The 14945-nt window shown below is 43.7% G+C and overlaps 1 protein-coding gene across 1 annotated transcript in view; it reads left to right on the forward strand.

Annotated features, from left to right (window-relative positions):
- LOC126273326 (odorant receptor 83a-like) overlaps nucleotides 1–14945 on the forward strand; it is a 74989-nt gene that overhangs the window by 41504 nt on the left and 18540 nt on the right. The window contains exon 7 of the mRNA XM_049976872.1: nucleotides 1727–1834. Within this exon, the coding sequence (XP_049832829.1) occupies nucleotides 1727–1834 (108 nt within the window). The remainder of the gene's footprint in view (nucleotides 1–1726; nucleotides 1835–14945) is intronic.

Below are 14945 nucleotides of genomic sequence, written 5' to 3' on the forward strand. Positions count from 1 at the left end.
TGTATTGAATCAGCGTAGTAAGATGTGTAGACAGTGCAGAAAGGTAGACTTGTACTATCCTGTCTAGTCATTCTCGTGGCGGCGTATAGGGTGAAGTTGCCCCATTCATTGTAGTATTAATGCGGACTCTTCAACGTCTCGGTAAAGAATAGTGTACCGCACATAGTCACATAACTCAGCGTAAGAATAGTGGTCGTAAACAGATCCTATAAAGGGTTCCCACGTCCCACCCTCCCCCCACCCAAAGCTCTCAGAGAAAAGAAAAAATGTAGTCTATTCCGGTGTTTTTCTTTCAAGAAAGCGATTTAAAAGTCAGTATTAACATGGTAGAAACTGAAATTTTTTTATGGCTGCTTACAAGTCGCCATTCACCTTCAAAAATATTAAAAATACGCCATACCCCCAGGTCTAATCCCCCACCCCCACCCACAGCCCGACAAACCATGGTATGAGGGGCCTTGGATCCAACCCAGTAGCGACCGGTGACGCGTATCACGTCTTGTCAGTCACAGTCGATTTCAAACGCAACAAGGATTGCTGATGTCAGTGAACGCAGGTACAACTCAGCTAATTTCCGTGCGAACATTGAGAAGGGAACTGTACGCAACCGAAATTTGAAGTCCGGTGCATCGCCAGAGGCCGTTGCTCACAGCAATACAGAAAAATACACGTCTTCTATGGGCCAATAATACTGAAATTGGACAGCAACTGACAGGCGACGTGTCGCCTAATCCGTCGAACAGTGATTTTGCATCTTTTTTTTCAAACGGAGCCAGGCTGGGAGGGCAAACGACAACCAAATGATATGTTTAACCCGCTGTTTTTGGAAGTTTTATTTGATGCCAGAGCTACTTCCGTAATATTTTGAAGGTGTCTTTCATACCATTCCTGGAGCCCACTCATTGCCGTATACATAAACACAATGTTTATTTCAACAGTCTCGACGACTAACTGGTGCCCTTGGACACTCGTGTCTTTTAAGTTGACAATAACCGTGTTGAGAGGGCTGCACACATGTGATCTTCGTTTGATCTACGCTCAAGCATCCAATCACACCACAGTTGGCCCTCTGAATCATGCGATGGAAGTCAGTACAACAGGTCTGGTACTGCTTGGAACAGCGGTGAAACGTAGCAGTGAACAGCCCCCAACTTTGCAGCTCTGTGGAATCTAATGATCGAAAAGTGGCTTCAGTGGGATGTAGCCTACCGCAAGAAACACGAATAACCACAAAGAAGATTAAATCTACCACTGCTCTTTATTTGATAGATTAAGGAAGCGAAGTAGTGCAATAGTTTAGCCACTGGAATCACATTTAGGAGGAAATGTCCGGATTTATGTTTACCATGATTTCATTTCAAAAGCCTGAGCCTCCTTTCATAGCTCATCCCAGTTATATGGATGCAAGTGCTCCGTTTCCAACGACTTCATCGTTGACAACACGGGAAACACAAACCTTCCTTATTTGTTTCCGCGTAGTGGACGCGGTGCTCACTGTTGATACGTCAGACGTTTGTCTTCATGACATCATGGTGATGGTCGCACGTCTTTCGTCCTTAGAGTGTAGTTGACGATCAAGACTAAAAAGTCACATCACTCTGTGAAAAACTAAGCTTCATGTCTACATTTGTTTCGTCTTTCATGTGCTTAAACTCAAAGAGGCGTTAGAGTTCCAGTTTTTATCGAACATTTTTGACGTCCACAGCAAGTCGTATGTATGTTACAGGCAGGCGCGAGTGACCTGCTGGAGCTATCGGGCTTAATGCTGTACTTCATGGCCGCCTGTCAACAGTTATTCTTCTACTGTTGGTGCTGCGAGGAGCTCACTTACTTGGTAAGACTTCGCTAGACTCTTTTCTCAAGAATGTCTCTGCTAACTGAAAGAACCAACATCTTCTACAGTATCACAATTTTTCCCAAAGATTATTAAAAATATAACACGAAACAAGTTAACTAATCGATTTTGACCATTACTAACTACCTGAAGTATGGAGAAGGTGTGTACATACAAGTTATTATACAAGTTATTCCGAGATCAGTCCCAGAGGACCACTGTGTGCTAAATGAACGCTGTGCCATCCTTTGCCAAATGTCATCATTTGGATACGATTAGCAGGCGCATGACGCCAGCGTACTAATCTCCTGGCAGTCGTCAGCTTTCCAGGTCATGCTGCCGCTACGTCCCGACTGACTCCACCCCGTTCTAGTCGAGAAACCGAGGAGGAGCTGAGGCCATCCTCGGTTTCTTTCGGCGGATTGCATGCGGGTTGCAGTCTATGCTCACTGTTTGTTAGCCGGCCGTTGTGGCCAAGCGGTTCTAGGAACTTCAGGCCGGAACCGCGCTGCTGCTACTGTCGCAGGTTCGAATCCTGCCTTGGGCATGGATGTGTGTCATGTCCTTAGGTTAGTTAGGTTTAAGTAGTTCTAAGTTCTAGGGGACTGATAACCTCAGAAGTTAAGCCGCATAGTGCTCAGAACCATTTGAACCATTTTTTTGTAGTAGGACCTGCAGACCATTGATGAAATGTGTATGGATTGACAGTTGATACTGAGCGTACATTAATATCACATATTGCGCATTCATAGGTAAAGAAATCCATTACTTGCACTTACGCTATTGACACCAAATTGCTGGAAACAGAATCTACGGCAAAATATCCAGGAGTAACCATCCCGAGAGACGTTCAGTGAAACGACAATATTAAACAAATAGTAGGAAAACAAATGCTAGACTGAGATTCACTGGAATAATCTTACGGAAATTAACTAATCGACGTACGAAGAGGCTTACAAAACACTTGCTCGACTAAATCTTACGCACGTCGTATCGCTATGGGACCCTTACCATGTAGGACTATACAAGAGACAAAAAAAGATCCAACGAAGAGCAGTGCATTTCGTCACAGAGTCGTTTACTCTACGTGAAAGCATTATAATGATGTATTAAAAAACTAAAAACCCGCCTCGATTGCGAAAAAAGCACCTAGTGTTAATCCAGGTTTCGGCGTAGATAACTACACCTTCTTCAGAACAATAATAAAACCCACAAGTGCCTAGGAAGAAGGTGTAGTTATCTACGCCTAAACCTGGGTTAACGGTAGGTGCTTTTTTCGCAATCGAGGCGGGTTTTTAGTTTTTTAATATACTAACCAACGATTGCTGACGCGCAGCGATGTTGAAGGTTCTTAAATTATAATGATGCTCAACTAACTCCAGTGGCACGTGCTATAACAGAAGCGTTATAGAATGGTTTATTATTGCAGTTCCAACAGAGTACGTTCTGGAAGAGTGGGACAACATACTGCTCCCTCCTGCAAGCGTCTCGCGAAATGACCACAGCTAGAAAATTCGAGAAATTACAGCTAACACGCAGATTTACCGACAATCATTCTTCCAGTGCACCATCCGTGAATGGAACAGGGAAGGGGAGAATCAGATAGTGGTACTAGAAATACTCTCCGCAACACACCATTAGTTGGTTTACGGAATATTGATATAGCTGTTTGCGTTGGAAGAATCCCAGGCACTTGTCTGTATCCCATGCAGCAGTCAGACTCGGTGATAGCTAATCTGCGGAGGCATTCTCTCTCTCTCACTCAGACACACACGCACACACAGACAGACAAACGCACACGCTAACACACTTGTAGGGTGAACATTAATAAAACTGACAAACTGCGGGGATGGCTTCCTGACTGGAAATGGAGGAAAAAGGTGCCCAAAAATGTATCATTGGCACGGTAGATGGCGCTGACAAATGACAGTTCCTCTGACCACGTGCCGTGTGTTCCTTGTGTGTTGCAGGCTCTGTGATTGACGTAAGCACCAAAATGGTCTGGTATTCAAGTCAGGAACAAGCCGAGATGGTGTTTGCGTACCGCCAAGCGAATGCAAACGATCGAGAGGCAAGCCATTTTGGGCATTTGTGTGATCATACAAACGCCCAAAAAGAGCTTAAATGTTGTATGATGGTGGTTGGCGCCTGTGAGGATACTTGTTTTGTTATTACCGTGATGCCTCTCGACCGTTTCCATCTGCTTGACCCTACACAAACACCATCTTGACGTGAATACCTGACCATTCTGCTGCTTACAGTACACTACGTCAATCACATAGACCGCAACGCACAAGAAAGCTACATATATGTGACTTTATAAGTGCTGGGAACGTGCAGGGCTTACTGTGTCAATAGCTGTTGTTTTTCTGTAAATGCTATATAAGTGATGCTTTGCGGTTAAATGTATTCCTGACACATTAAAACATAATAAAACTCAGTTCACAACAGAGCGGGAAAACCTTTCTATAAATCTCTAAATTTCTACATTCTATATTTATAAATATCCATTAGCACAAAGAAACACTTACTTAGCATTTACAGAGAAATAATAACTACCGATGCTGTACTCCCTGTAGGCTCTACCACTTAGAAAGTTACAAACACACAGCTTTCCATTCCATCCTGCATCGACTCATACTATTTCCGCTATCCACATCTGCCATTCAAACCGAATTGCAATCATATTTATTGCTTTCAGCAATGGTTGCAGCTCCAGTCTGATCGAAAATATTCTGGGAAAGAGGAAAATGCATAAAATTACACCACTTAAACATGCTGACCAATAGGAATCGGCTAGTTGTTACGAGAACTGGTACACCACATAATGACAAAATTTCTGACGGTCTTTCGAGGCAGTTTAAATCTCGCAACTACGGATCTGCTTTTTACAGTAACAATGATGTTATGAAATTATTACTCAGTAGTAAAGCCACTGTGAAACCTTTGACTTGGATTAACGCGCATAAAAATCACCTGTAAACATTATAAAAATGTATATATTGGTAATTCAGGCAGAGCTGTGGCAGTTAGGTCATGAGAACACGAGGGAAGCTGGAGACTACGAATGATAGTTTCAACCTTTGCAGAATATCGTTCAATAGAAAACCACCCATACGAAGCACATTGTGGCTTTTTACAGTGCATTCACATTAGTGGAATGGAAAGAGTGTTGAAGGAAAAAGGAGTGATGAATAAAAGGCGAACTGAAATAGTGGATGTCGCTACACATTAGTGAAATCAAGGAATCGACACCGTAAAACTACTGCTCCCACACATTTATTTTCACAACGCCCATTTACAGTGAAGAAGTTATATATCCGCTGCAGAGGGCAGCACAATCTACAGTCTTAGGACTCCACCAACAGATAGCGCAAGAGTCTTTATTCCCCAACATCCTCCCCACCCTGGTCTATCTCAAGGGGGATGTCCGTCTGAACCAGTCGACAGATCTTCATACCATCTGGCTGACGGAGGACGACTTATCGTATTTTATTCTCTCTGCCCTGCCGCACTTCTTTCACCACAGCCCTCTTCCACAAGTGCTGTGGTTTGTTGTCTTCTTGGAGTAGAACTACCTCTCCAGTTCCTGGTTTTCTTTGAGAAGGATATCCCTTCACCTCACGGTACTGTCTTAGCAGCTGGGGGTATTCAGTCTTCCACCTAAACATCCTCATTGACCTTTTGTCTCAGTCGGAATTCCTTGGCAAGGCACCTTCTAGTTGCTGGCTGTAGCCCACATGGAATTGTTACTAATTTCCTACCATTTAGAAAGTGGGCTGGTGTCAGTGCAGTATCGCTCTCTCCTTGAGTGATGGGCCGTGAGTCTATTGCAGCTTCTATGCTGATCAAGGTGGTGTTCAAACTCTCTTCATCCACCTGGGATCGACCAAGAACTTTCCTCAAGCAGCACTTGACAGAGCCGATCATGCATTCCCACCAGCCTCCCCACCAAGCCACACATGGTGATATGAATTTCCAAGTGATTCCAAGGTGGGCATAGTAGGGCAGTACGTAAATATGCTGAATGGTTTTGAAAAGCTCTGGCAGTTATGGAATGTTGTAGCATAATCTGAGTAGATAGTGGCTGGTAGTAAGAGTGAAAAACTCTCCGAACAGCTTGTCATCCTTGCAAAATGCACAATTCTTCTCGCAGGTCCTCTAACACAACCCACACACCGAGATGATGCAGTCTTACATGTGTGTGTTTGTTGAGAAGCTCAGTTAAATTATGACGTTCATCCAATGTAATTGGATGCGTCTCCGGGTGTGACAGTGCAGCACATTGCAGCCTATGACCAAGTCGGAAGATGCCATCAGATATAAAAGGATTGTATCGAGTGATCTTTTAGTCCTTGGGCAATTATTCTCCCTTAAGCTGTTCAGACAGTTCAGCAGTGAATAGTTCCTCTTGAACTCTTCTGACCCAGTAGGTGTGTGCATTTTGTAATTCCAAAGCACTGAAACTGCCAGCAATTGTTCTACCTTACGCTGTGCGGACAGCTGTGTCGCTGTCTCTAACACACCCCACGAAATCGTCCATGAGTACTGAGTTGTTTACAAGTCCTGGAGCTTGTGGATATTTTTCACTATTTAATGCTGCTAGCTCCCTTATGGCAGCTCACAAAAGGAATGGGCTTGGTGCAAGTCCAAATGCCAAACGATTTATGCGATGATCCTGTAGGCACCACTTCGAGCTTGTTCAACACGATACCAAAAGAGCCTCGTGAGGTCTCTCTCCTCTTCATTCAACGGTAACTGCGGAGAAACTTGGTCCACATCACACACTAATCCCAATGGAAGTGTGCGGAATCGTAATAAGGTTGCCAGAATATCCAGAAGTAAATTTCGTCCTTTTTGAGGGCATCATTCAACGATAGAGACTCTGGCTCATGTGAGGATGGATCGAAGACTATTCTGTACTTCACATTTCCACTGCTGCGTTTCTTCATGATGTGGTGTGCCAGGTAAATTAGTTTCCAGCAGTACAGTCCTCAGGTGCTACCTCTACCTGATCCTTCTTAATATACTTTGACTTGGCTCATGTTAACTGACCTTCAACTCTTCACTCCCTTCCAGCTTGCTTCGTAAGGATCGAAGGCGAGTTTCAGCAGTTGTTCAGCAGCAGGAGAAAAGCGTATCCTTTTTTCGAGGCAGGGACACAACTCTGCAGCCATATTACACACAGTATGACTCTCAAAATTCTTGATAAATAGTGTGGTACATGTGTGTCATTGCTCTTTCTTGATGTTCTGTTATCCCGATTGCCCCCAGTCCCAAAATCGGTGCAATGACCCATCAGACAGATAACTGAAGCTGCCCTGAATTGATGGTTACTCTGCTCACCTTGACTGGTTGTTCCAAAGTCATGATTCTCCAGTAATAATCAGGTCCAATCAGGATGTCAATAGATTGATCTTCAGTGTCTCCTTTAGGATCTGCCAGCGGTGTACACCCTCAAGGCCATATCTCCTACATGGTTCAAATGGCTCTGAGCACTATGAGACTTAACTTCTGAGGCCATTAGTCCCCTAGAACATAGAACTAATTAAACCTAACTAACCTAAGGACATCACACACATCCACGCCCGAGGCAGGATTCGAACCTGCGACCGTAGCGGGCGCTCGGTTCCAGATTCCAAAGATGTTCTATAGGATTCATGTTAGGACTCTGTGCAGGCCTGTTCATTACGGTGATGTTGTTGTCATGTAACCACTCCGCCATAGGCACGTGCTCGATCGTGTTGAAAGATGCAGTCGCCAACCCCGAATTGTTCTTCAACAGTGGGAAGCAAGAAGGTGTTTAAAACATCAATGTAGGCCTGTGCTGTGATAGTGGCACGCAAAACAAAAAGGGGTGCAAGCCTCCTCCACGAAAAACACGGTCACACCATAACACCACCGCCTCCGAACTTTACTGTTGGCACTACACACTCTGGCAGATGACGTTCACCAGGCATTGGCCATACCCCCACCGTGCCATCGGATCGCCACAGGGTGTACCGTGATTCGTCAATCCAAACAACTTTTTTCCATTGTTCAATAGTCCAATGTTTACGCTCCTTACATCAAGCGAGGCGTCGTTTGGCATTTACCGGCGTGATGTGTGTTTTATGAGCAGCCGCTGGAACGTGAAATCCAAGTTTTCTCACCTTCCGCCTAACTGTCATGGTACTTGTAGTGGATCCTGGTGCAGTTTGGAATTTCTGTGTGATATTCTGGATAGATGTCTGCCTATTACACATTACGACGACCCTCTTCAACTGTCGGTGGTCTCTGTCAGTCAGCAGACGAGGTCGGCCTGTACGCTTTTGTGCTGTATATGTTCCTTCACGTTTCCACTTCGCTATCACATCGGAAACAGTGGACCTAAGGATGTTTAAGAGTGTGAAAATCTCGTGTACAGACATATGATACAAGTGACACCCAATGACCTGACCACATTTGAAGTCAGTCAGTTCCGCGAAGCATCCCATTCTGCTCTCTTACGATGTCTAATGACTACTGAGGTCGCTGATACAGAGTACCTGTGAGTAGGTGGCAGCACAATGCATCTAATTAGAAAAAGTCTGTTTTTGGGGGTGTCTGGATAGTTTTGAACACATAGTGTATGTGGGAATCGGTGGTGCACCCAATCATATTAAACTACACCTCCCTCCGTAAGAGAGATGAACTGTAAGTGGATTCGAAAGTTGTTATCTCCAGAGTAGTGCTTCCAATGACACTTAGTTGGGGAGATTCAATCAGTGAATGGTGAATGAAACTCGACTGAGTCTCTGTGTCCAGGATGGCACGTGTCTGTTTGCTCTTACCAGTTGGTCCTACGAGACTCACACGAGCAGTCTGCAAGTCTGTGAAGTTAGAAGTCATAGTTTTAATTTTATTTACTGTTGTCGTATGGCTAGTACAGGTGGAAATGTAATGCTCATCCTTACATTTTGCACAGTACGCCTTTTCCTGTTTGAAACACTGATCTTTGTTTTAGCCATGTCGAAGGCACAGGAAGCAACGGTTCATTGTCTCGAGGGCGTCTATTCTTGCCTGCAAGCTTGCGATCTTCTGGCTGTCTTGTCACCAATGTCCTCTTTCGTTACAATACACACAGAAGGGTTGTGACTTTTTTTTTTTTTTTTTTTTTTTTTTTTTTTTTTTTTTTTGTCCTCCTTCGTTTAAACCTTTCATGGAAGGCAGATGCTGTCGGTACCTAATTTTCGTGTGGAGCAGTATCTCCATGAATTTTTCGTGTGTTGATAGTTCCTTCCACCTCTTCGTTTAGGAGCTCCATAAAGCGTGTGAGGTTCCCATCTTCAATCTTTCACCTTCGGGCATGCACTAGCCAATTTTTGCAAATTTATTCGGGAATGACCTCTCCCATAAGACCCGTAGTGTCCTTTGTTACAGTTTCGGAGCAATGCCGCACCTTATCTGTGTGAGCTGAACGTGGCGTGACGTGACGTGACTGGATTTTGAGATTGAAGTCGCTCAAAACCATTCTCCGCCGGCATCGAGTCCTCTTTAATGTGTAGTAGCACTCTATCTCTTCATGTAGTCCCGGGTTTCGGCTCCAGAATGTTGCTACACGCTAGTGAAATCAAGTAATCGACAAAAATTTATTTTTACAACGTCCATTTACAGTGAACAAGTTATATACTCGTTGCAGAGGGCAGCGGAATCAGCATTCTTAACACAACACCAACATTGGAAGAATTTCAGTGTGCGAAAGTGAGGTGGAGAAAGGAAATGGCTTTTTGGGGGGGGGCGGGGGGGGGGGGGGGGGTGCGGGTTCTATACCTCAACCTGTGCAAACGGAACCCTTAAAGGACGACCACTTCGTTTTCTCCGCCCTTCCGTCTATCTGAAAACTCTTCTTCTCATGAACTAGTAGACTTATCAAGTTGAAATGTGTGTCACATAATAAGGTTTATAGCCCCCTGGCGATGTAATAAATGTAAGCTTCTAAGTCAATGCCATATAAAGATACGGCCATTTATGTCACAGTTTCGATACTCGCGAACTCACTCGTTAAAACCTATAGGGTGCTTCCTGTTAACCAGTAATCTAACAGACGGACGGATAGAGAAAGTCGGATGACAAATGAGCAATGTTCTCAGAAACGGGTAGACGTATCCGTTACAATTGATATCACATACTGAGGTTGTTGTGTTGGCAGAAGAGCCAACACAATGTTACTAGTGGAGGCCGAAATGCACGCGTTTTAGCTCACGCAGGCTGGCGTGAGGAGGGAAGAACTATACTGACGTGAGGTCTGGAACATGACAAGGAATAAGGATTCAGAAAGCGGACGTAATTACTTTAATACTTAACTTTAATCCATTAATGATGAACGTCGCTCTTGAAAGTACATGAGTCACAATATTATCTGTTCAGAAGACATATAGTGACTGAACATGTCGCCTTGCTAGGTCGTAGCAAATGATGTAGCTGAAGGCTATGCTAAACTGTCGTCTCTGCAATTGAGAGCGTATGTAGGTAGTGAACCATCGCTAGCAAAGTCGGCTGTACAACTGGGGCGATTGCTAGGTAGTCTCTCTAGACTAGACCTGCCGTGTGGCGGCGCTCGGTCTGCAATCACTGATAGTGGCGACACGCGGGTCCGACGTATACTAACGGACCGCTGCCGATTTAAAGGCTACCACTTAGCAAGTGTGATGTCTGGCGGTGACACCACAGAGGTTTACAGTTCCTTGGTGGTGTAAGAAATTCAACCTTGCAAATCATTGCAATCAAAAGATACGGCCATTTATCTCACATATTTTGATACTCGCAAACTCACCCATTAAAAACCATAGGGTACTTCCCGTCGACCTCGAATCACCAAATTCGGCAGGAACCAAGGAAGTAAAAGGAAAAATCAGATACTATAGGTTAATTAGTGTGTAAGCTTAGGGACTGATTACCTTAGCAGTTAAAACCCACAAAATTTCACACACATTTGAACATTTGGAAATTAGAAAATTATTAATTTGTAATTACATCACACAAGAAATTATTTTTGGCATTTTTCTTCCGACTTCCGACTTCAAATTAAGAGATTCTCGAAACTCTTGGAATTCACGAAACTGATATCTTGCCAGTATCAATGTCGATGACAAGCTTAAATCGTAGAGATTCTGGATTCCCGGGATGGATGAGCTGTTTTTACACATAATTAAGTTTGTACGCCACTCTCAGAACCCGAGTCCTAATTTTCAACTGGCCATTTTTTTAATGTTCACACAAATTAAGAATTATGTATCTCATCATTGTGTATGGTGTGGGTACCTGGTATCGTGTCCTAGTTCATGAACCACGGGCAACGTATGAGTGGCCAAGTAAGTGGTCCTGACAGTCGGGATACCAGTTACTTTGGAATAAGGCAGGGCATCTCGGACATATTCCGAGTCGTGGCCACCTTTGTGCTTAGACGGCAAAGACTACCAAATCCACCGGTTAGTCCCTCAACCATTAGGGGTAAAACTGAATGGGACCCGGGGCAAGTAAGGCTAGCAACCTGCTTCCCTGGCACTATAAATATGATACTGGCAACAATCAGAGCAAAATGCCTCGGACCTTTGGAGGTGACGGAGTCCCACCTCTCATTGACAAACCAGGGACTCCTAAGATACGCCTCGGCAAACGAATGGTAACGAGATGGGGAGCTATTAATATCAATGGGGGCTACTCTGGGAAGAACGTAGAGCTGGCAGAGGCTGCAAGTAAGATGGGGTTGGACGTCTTGGCTGTTAGTAACATTCGGGTAAGGGGTGAGAAAGAAGAGGAAGTGGGAGAATACAAGGTCTACCTGTCAGGAGTCAAAGAAGGAATAGCACAATGGGGTGCAGGGCTTTTCATCAGGAAAGAAATGCAACCCAGCGTAGTTGCAATAAGGTATGTAAACGAACGACTGATGTGGATAGATTTGACAGTGTCTAGCAAGAAAATTAGGATTGTGTCAGTATATTCGCATTGTGAAGGGACAGATCAAGATAAGATGGATAGTTTTTATGATGCACTCAGTGATGTAGTTGTTAGAGTAAAGGACAAAGACAGTGTTCTGCTCATGGGTGATTTTAATGCCAGGATTGGAAATCGAACAGAAGGGTATGAAAAGGTTATGGGTAAATTTGGAGAGGATATGGAGGCCAACAGGAATGGGAAACAACTCTTGGATTTCTGTGCCAGTATGGGCTTAGTAATCACAAACTCATTTTTTAAACATAAGAACATTCACCGGTATACTTGGGGAAGGCAGGGGAAACAGGTCTGTCATTGACTATATAATAACAGATCAGGAATTCAGGAAGGCTGTGAGGGACACACGTGTATTCAGGGGATTCTTTGATGACACTGATCACTATTTAATCTGCAGTGAAATTGGTATTGTGAGGCCGAAAGTGCAGGAGGTCAGGTCCACGTGTAGGAGGATAAGAGTGGAGAAACTTCAGGGTAAGGAAATCAGACACTGATCTCAGAAAGGTACCAGTTAGTTGAATGTAGTCAATTGCAGTCACTGGAAAAGGTACAGGGACACAGAACTAGAAGTGGCCAAAGAATGTCTTGGAACAGTAGTGTGTATAGGTAGGATGAAGCAAACAGCTTGGTGGAATGACACAGTCAAGGCAGCATGTAAAAGGAAAAAGAAGGCATATCAAAAATGGTTACATACTAGAACTCACGTAGACAGAGATAGTTATGTTGAAGAACGAAACAAAGCCAAACAGATAATTACAGCATCAAAGAAGAAATCTTGGGAATACTTTGGAAAGAGGTTGGAGACCTTGGGTCAAGCTTCTGGAAAACCATTCTGGAGTGTAATTAGCAGTCTTCGAAAGGGAGGTAAGAAGGAAATAACAAGTATTTTGCACAGGTCAGGAAAACTGCTGGAGAATCCTGTTGATGCCTTGGGCAGATGGAGGGAATATTTGAAGAGTTGCTCAATGTAGGTGAAAATATGATCAGTAATGTTTCAGGCTTCGAAGTATTGGTCAATAGATTGCAGTGCAATAAAGCGGCTGGGGTGGATGAAATTAAGTCGGAACTCCTCAAATACAGTGGAATGTCAGATCTTGAATGGCTACACAGGATAATTGAAATGTCGTGGGAGTCGGGACAGGTTCCATCAGACTGGACGAAAGCAGTAGCCACACCAATCTTTTAACATGGAAACAGAAAAGATAGTAACAACTATAGAGGTCTCTCTTTGATTAGCGTTGCGGGTAAAATCTTCTCGGGTATTGTTGAAAGGAAAGTGCGAGTATTAGTTAAGGACAAATTGGATGAAAATCAGTGTGGGTTTAGGCTTCTTACAGGTTGTCAGGACCAGATCTTTAGCTTACGGTAAATAATGGAGAAGTTTTACGAGTGGAACAGGGAATTGTATCTATGTTTTATAGACCTGGAAAAGTCATATGACCGGGTTCCTAGGAGGAAGTTACTGTCTGTTCTACGTGATAATGGAATAGGAGGCAAACTTTTGAAAGCAATTAAAGTCTTTACATAGATAGTCAGGCAGCAGTTAGAGTTGACGGTAAATTGAGTCCACGGTTCAGAGTAGTTTCAGGGGTAAGACAACGTTGCAACCTGTCTCCACTGTTGTTCATATTATTTATGGATCATATATTGAAAACAATAGACTGGCTGGGTGAGATTAAGATAGATGAGCACAAAATAAGCAGTCTCGCATATGCGGATGACTTAGTTGTGATGCCAGATTCTATTGAAAGTTCGCAAAGTAATATTTCAGAGCTAGATCAGAAATGTAAGGACTATGGTATGAAGATTAGCAAAGCTAATGCAGTGAGCGTTCAGCTACGATCTACTCTCTTCTGCAAGAAGGAAGTCAGTACCAAGACTAAGTTATCTGTGAACCGTTCAATCTTTCGACCAACTTTGTTGTATGGGAGCGATGAGCTGGGTGGATTCAGGTTACCTTATCAATAAGGTTGAGGTTACCGATATCAAAGTAGCTAGGATGACTGCAGGTACCAGTAGATGGGAACAATGTCAGGAGGGTGTGCACAATGAAGAAATCAAAGAAAAACTGGGAATGAACACTATAGATGTAGCAGTCAGGGCGAACAGGCTTAGATGGTGGGGGCATGTTACACGCGTGGGAGAAGCAAGGTTACACAAGAGACTCATGGATTCAGCAGTAGAGGGTAGGAGGAGTCGGGGTGAACCAAGGAGAGGGTACCCGGATTCGGTTAAGAATGATTTTGAAGTAATAGGCTTAACATCGGAAGAGGCACCATTGTTAGCACAGAATAGGGGATTGTGTTGTTGTTGTGGCCTTCAGTCCTGAGACTGGTTTGATGCAGCTCTCCATGCTACTCTATCCTGTGCAAGCTTCTTCATCTCCCAGAACCCACTGCAACCCACATCCTTCTGAATCTGCTTAGTGTATTAATCTCTTGGTCTCCCTCTACGATTTTTACCCTCCACGCTGCCTTCCAATACTAAATTGGTGATCCCTTGATGCCTCAGAACATGTCCTACCAACCGATCCCTTCTTCTGGTCAAGTTGTGCCACAAACTTCTCTTCTCCCCAATCCTATTCAATACTTCCTCATTAGTTATGTGATCTACCCATCTAATCTTCAGCATTCTTCTGTAGCACCACATTTCGAAAGCTTCTGTTCTCTTCTTGTCCAAACTATTTATCGTAAATGTTTCACTTCTATACATGGCTACACTCCATACAAATACTTTCAGAAATGACTTCCGGACACCTAAATCTATACTCGATGTTAACAAATTTCTCATCTTCAGAAACGCTTTCCTTGCCATTGCCAGTCTACATTTCATATCCTCTCTACTTCGACCATCATCAGTTATTTTGCTCCCCAAATAGCAAAACTCCTTTACTACTTTAAGTGTCTCATTTCCTAACCTAGTACCCTCAGCATCACCCGAGTAAACTCGACTACATTCCGTTATCCTCGTTTTGCTTTTGTTGATGTTCATCTTATATCCTCCTTTCAAGACACTGTCCATTCCGTTCAACTACTCTTCCACGTCATTAGCTGCCTCTGACAGAATTACAATGTCATCGGCAAACCTCAAAGTTTTTATTTCTTTTGCATGGATTTTAATACCTACTCCGAATTTTTCT

This window comes from Schistocerca gregaria, chromosome 5 (genome assembly GCF_023897955.1).
Source record: "Schistocerca gregaria isolate iqSchGreg1 chromosome 5, iqSchGreg1.2, whole genome shotgun sequence".
NCBI lineage: Eukaryota > Metazoa > Arthropoda > Insecta > Orthoptera > Acrididae > Schistocerca > Schistocerca gregaria.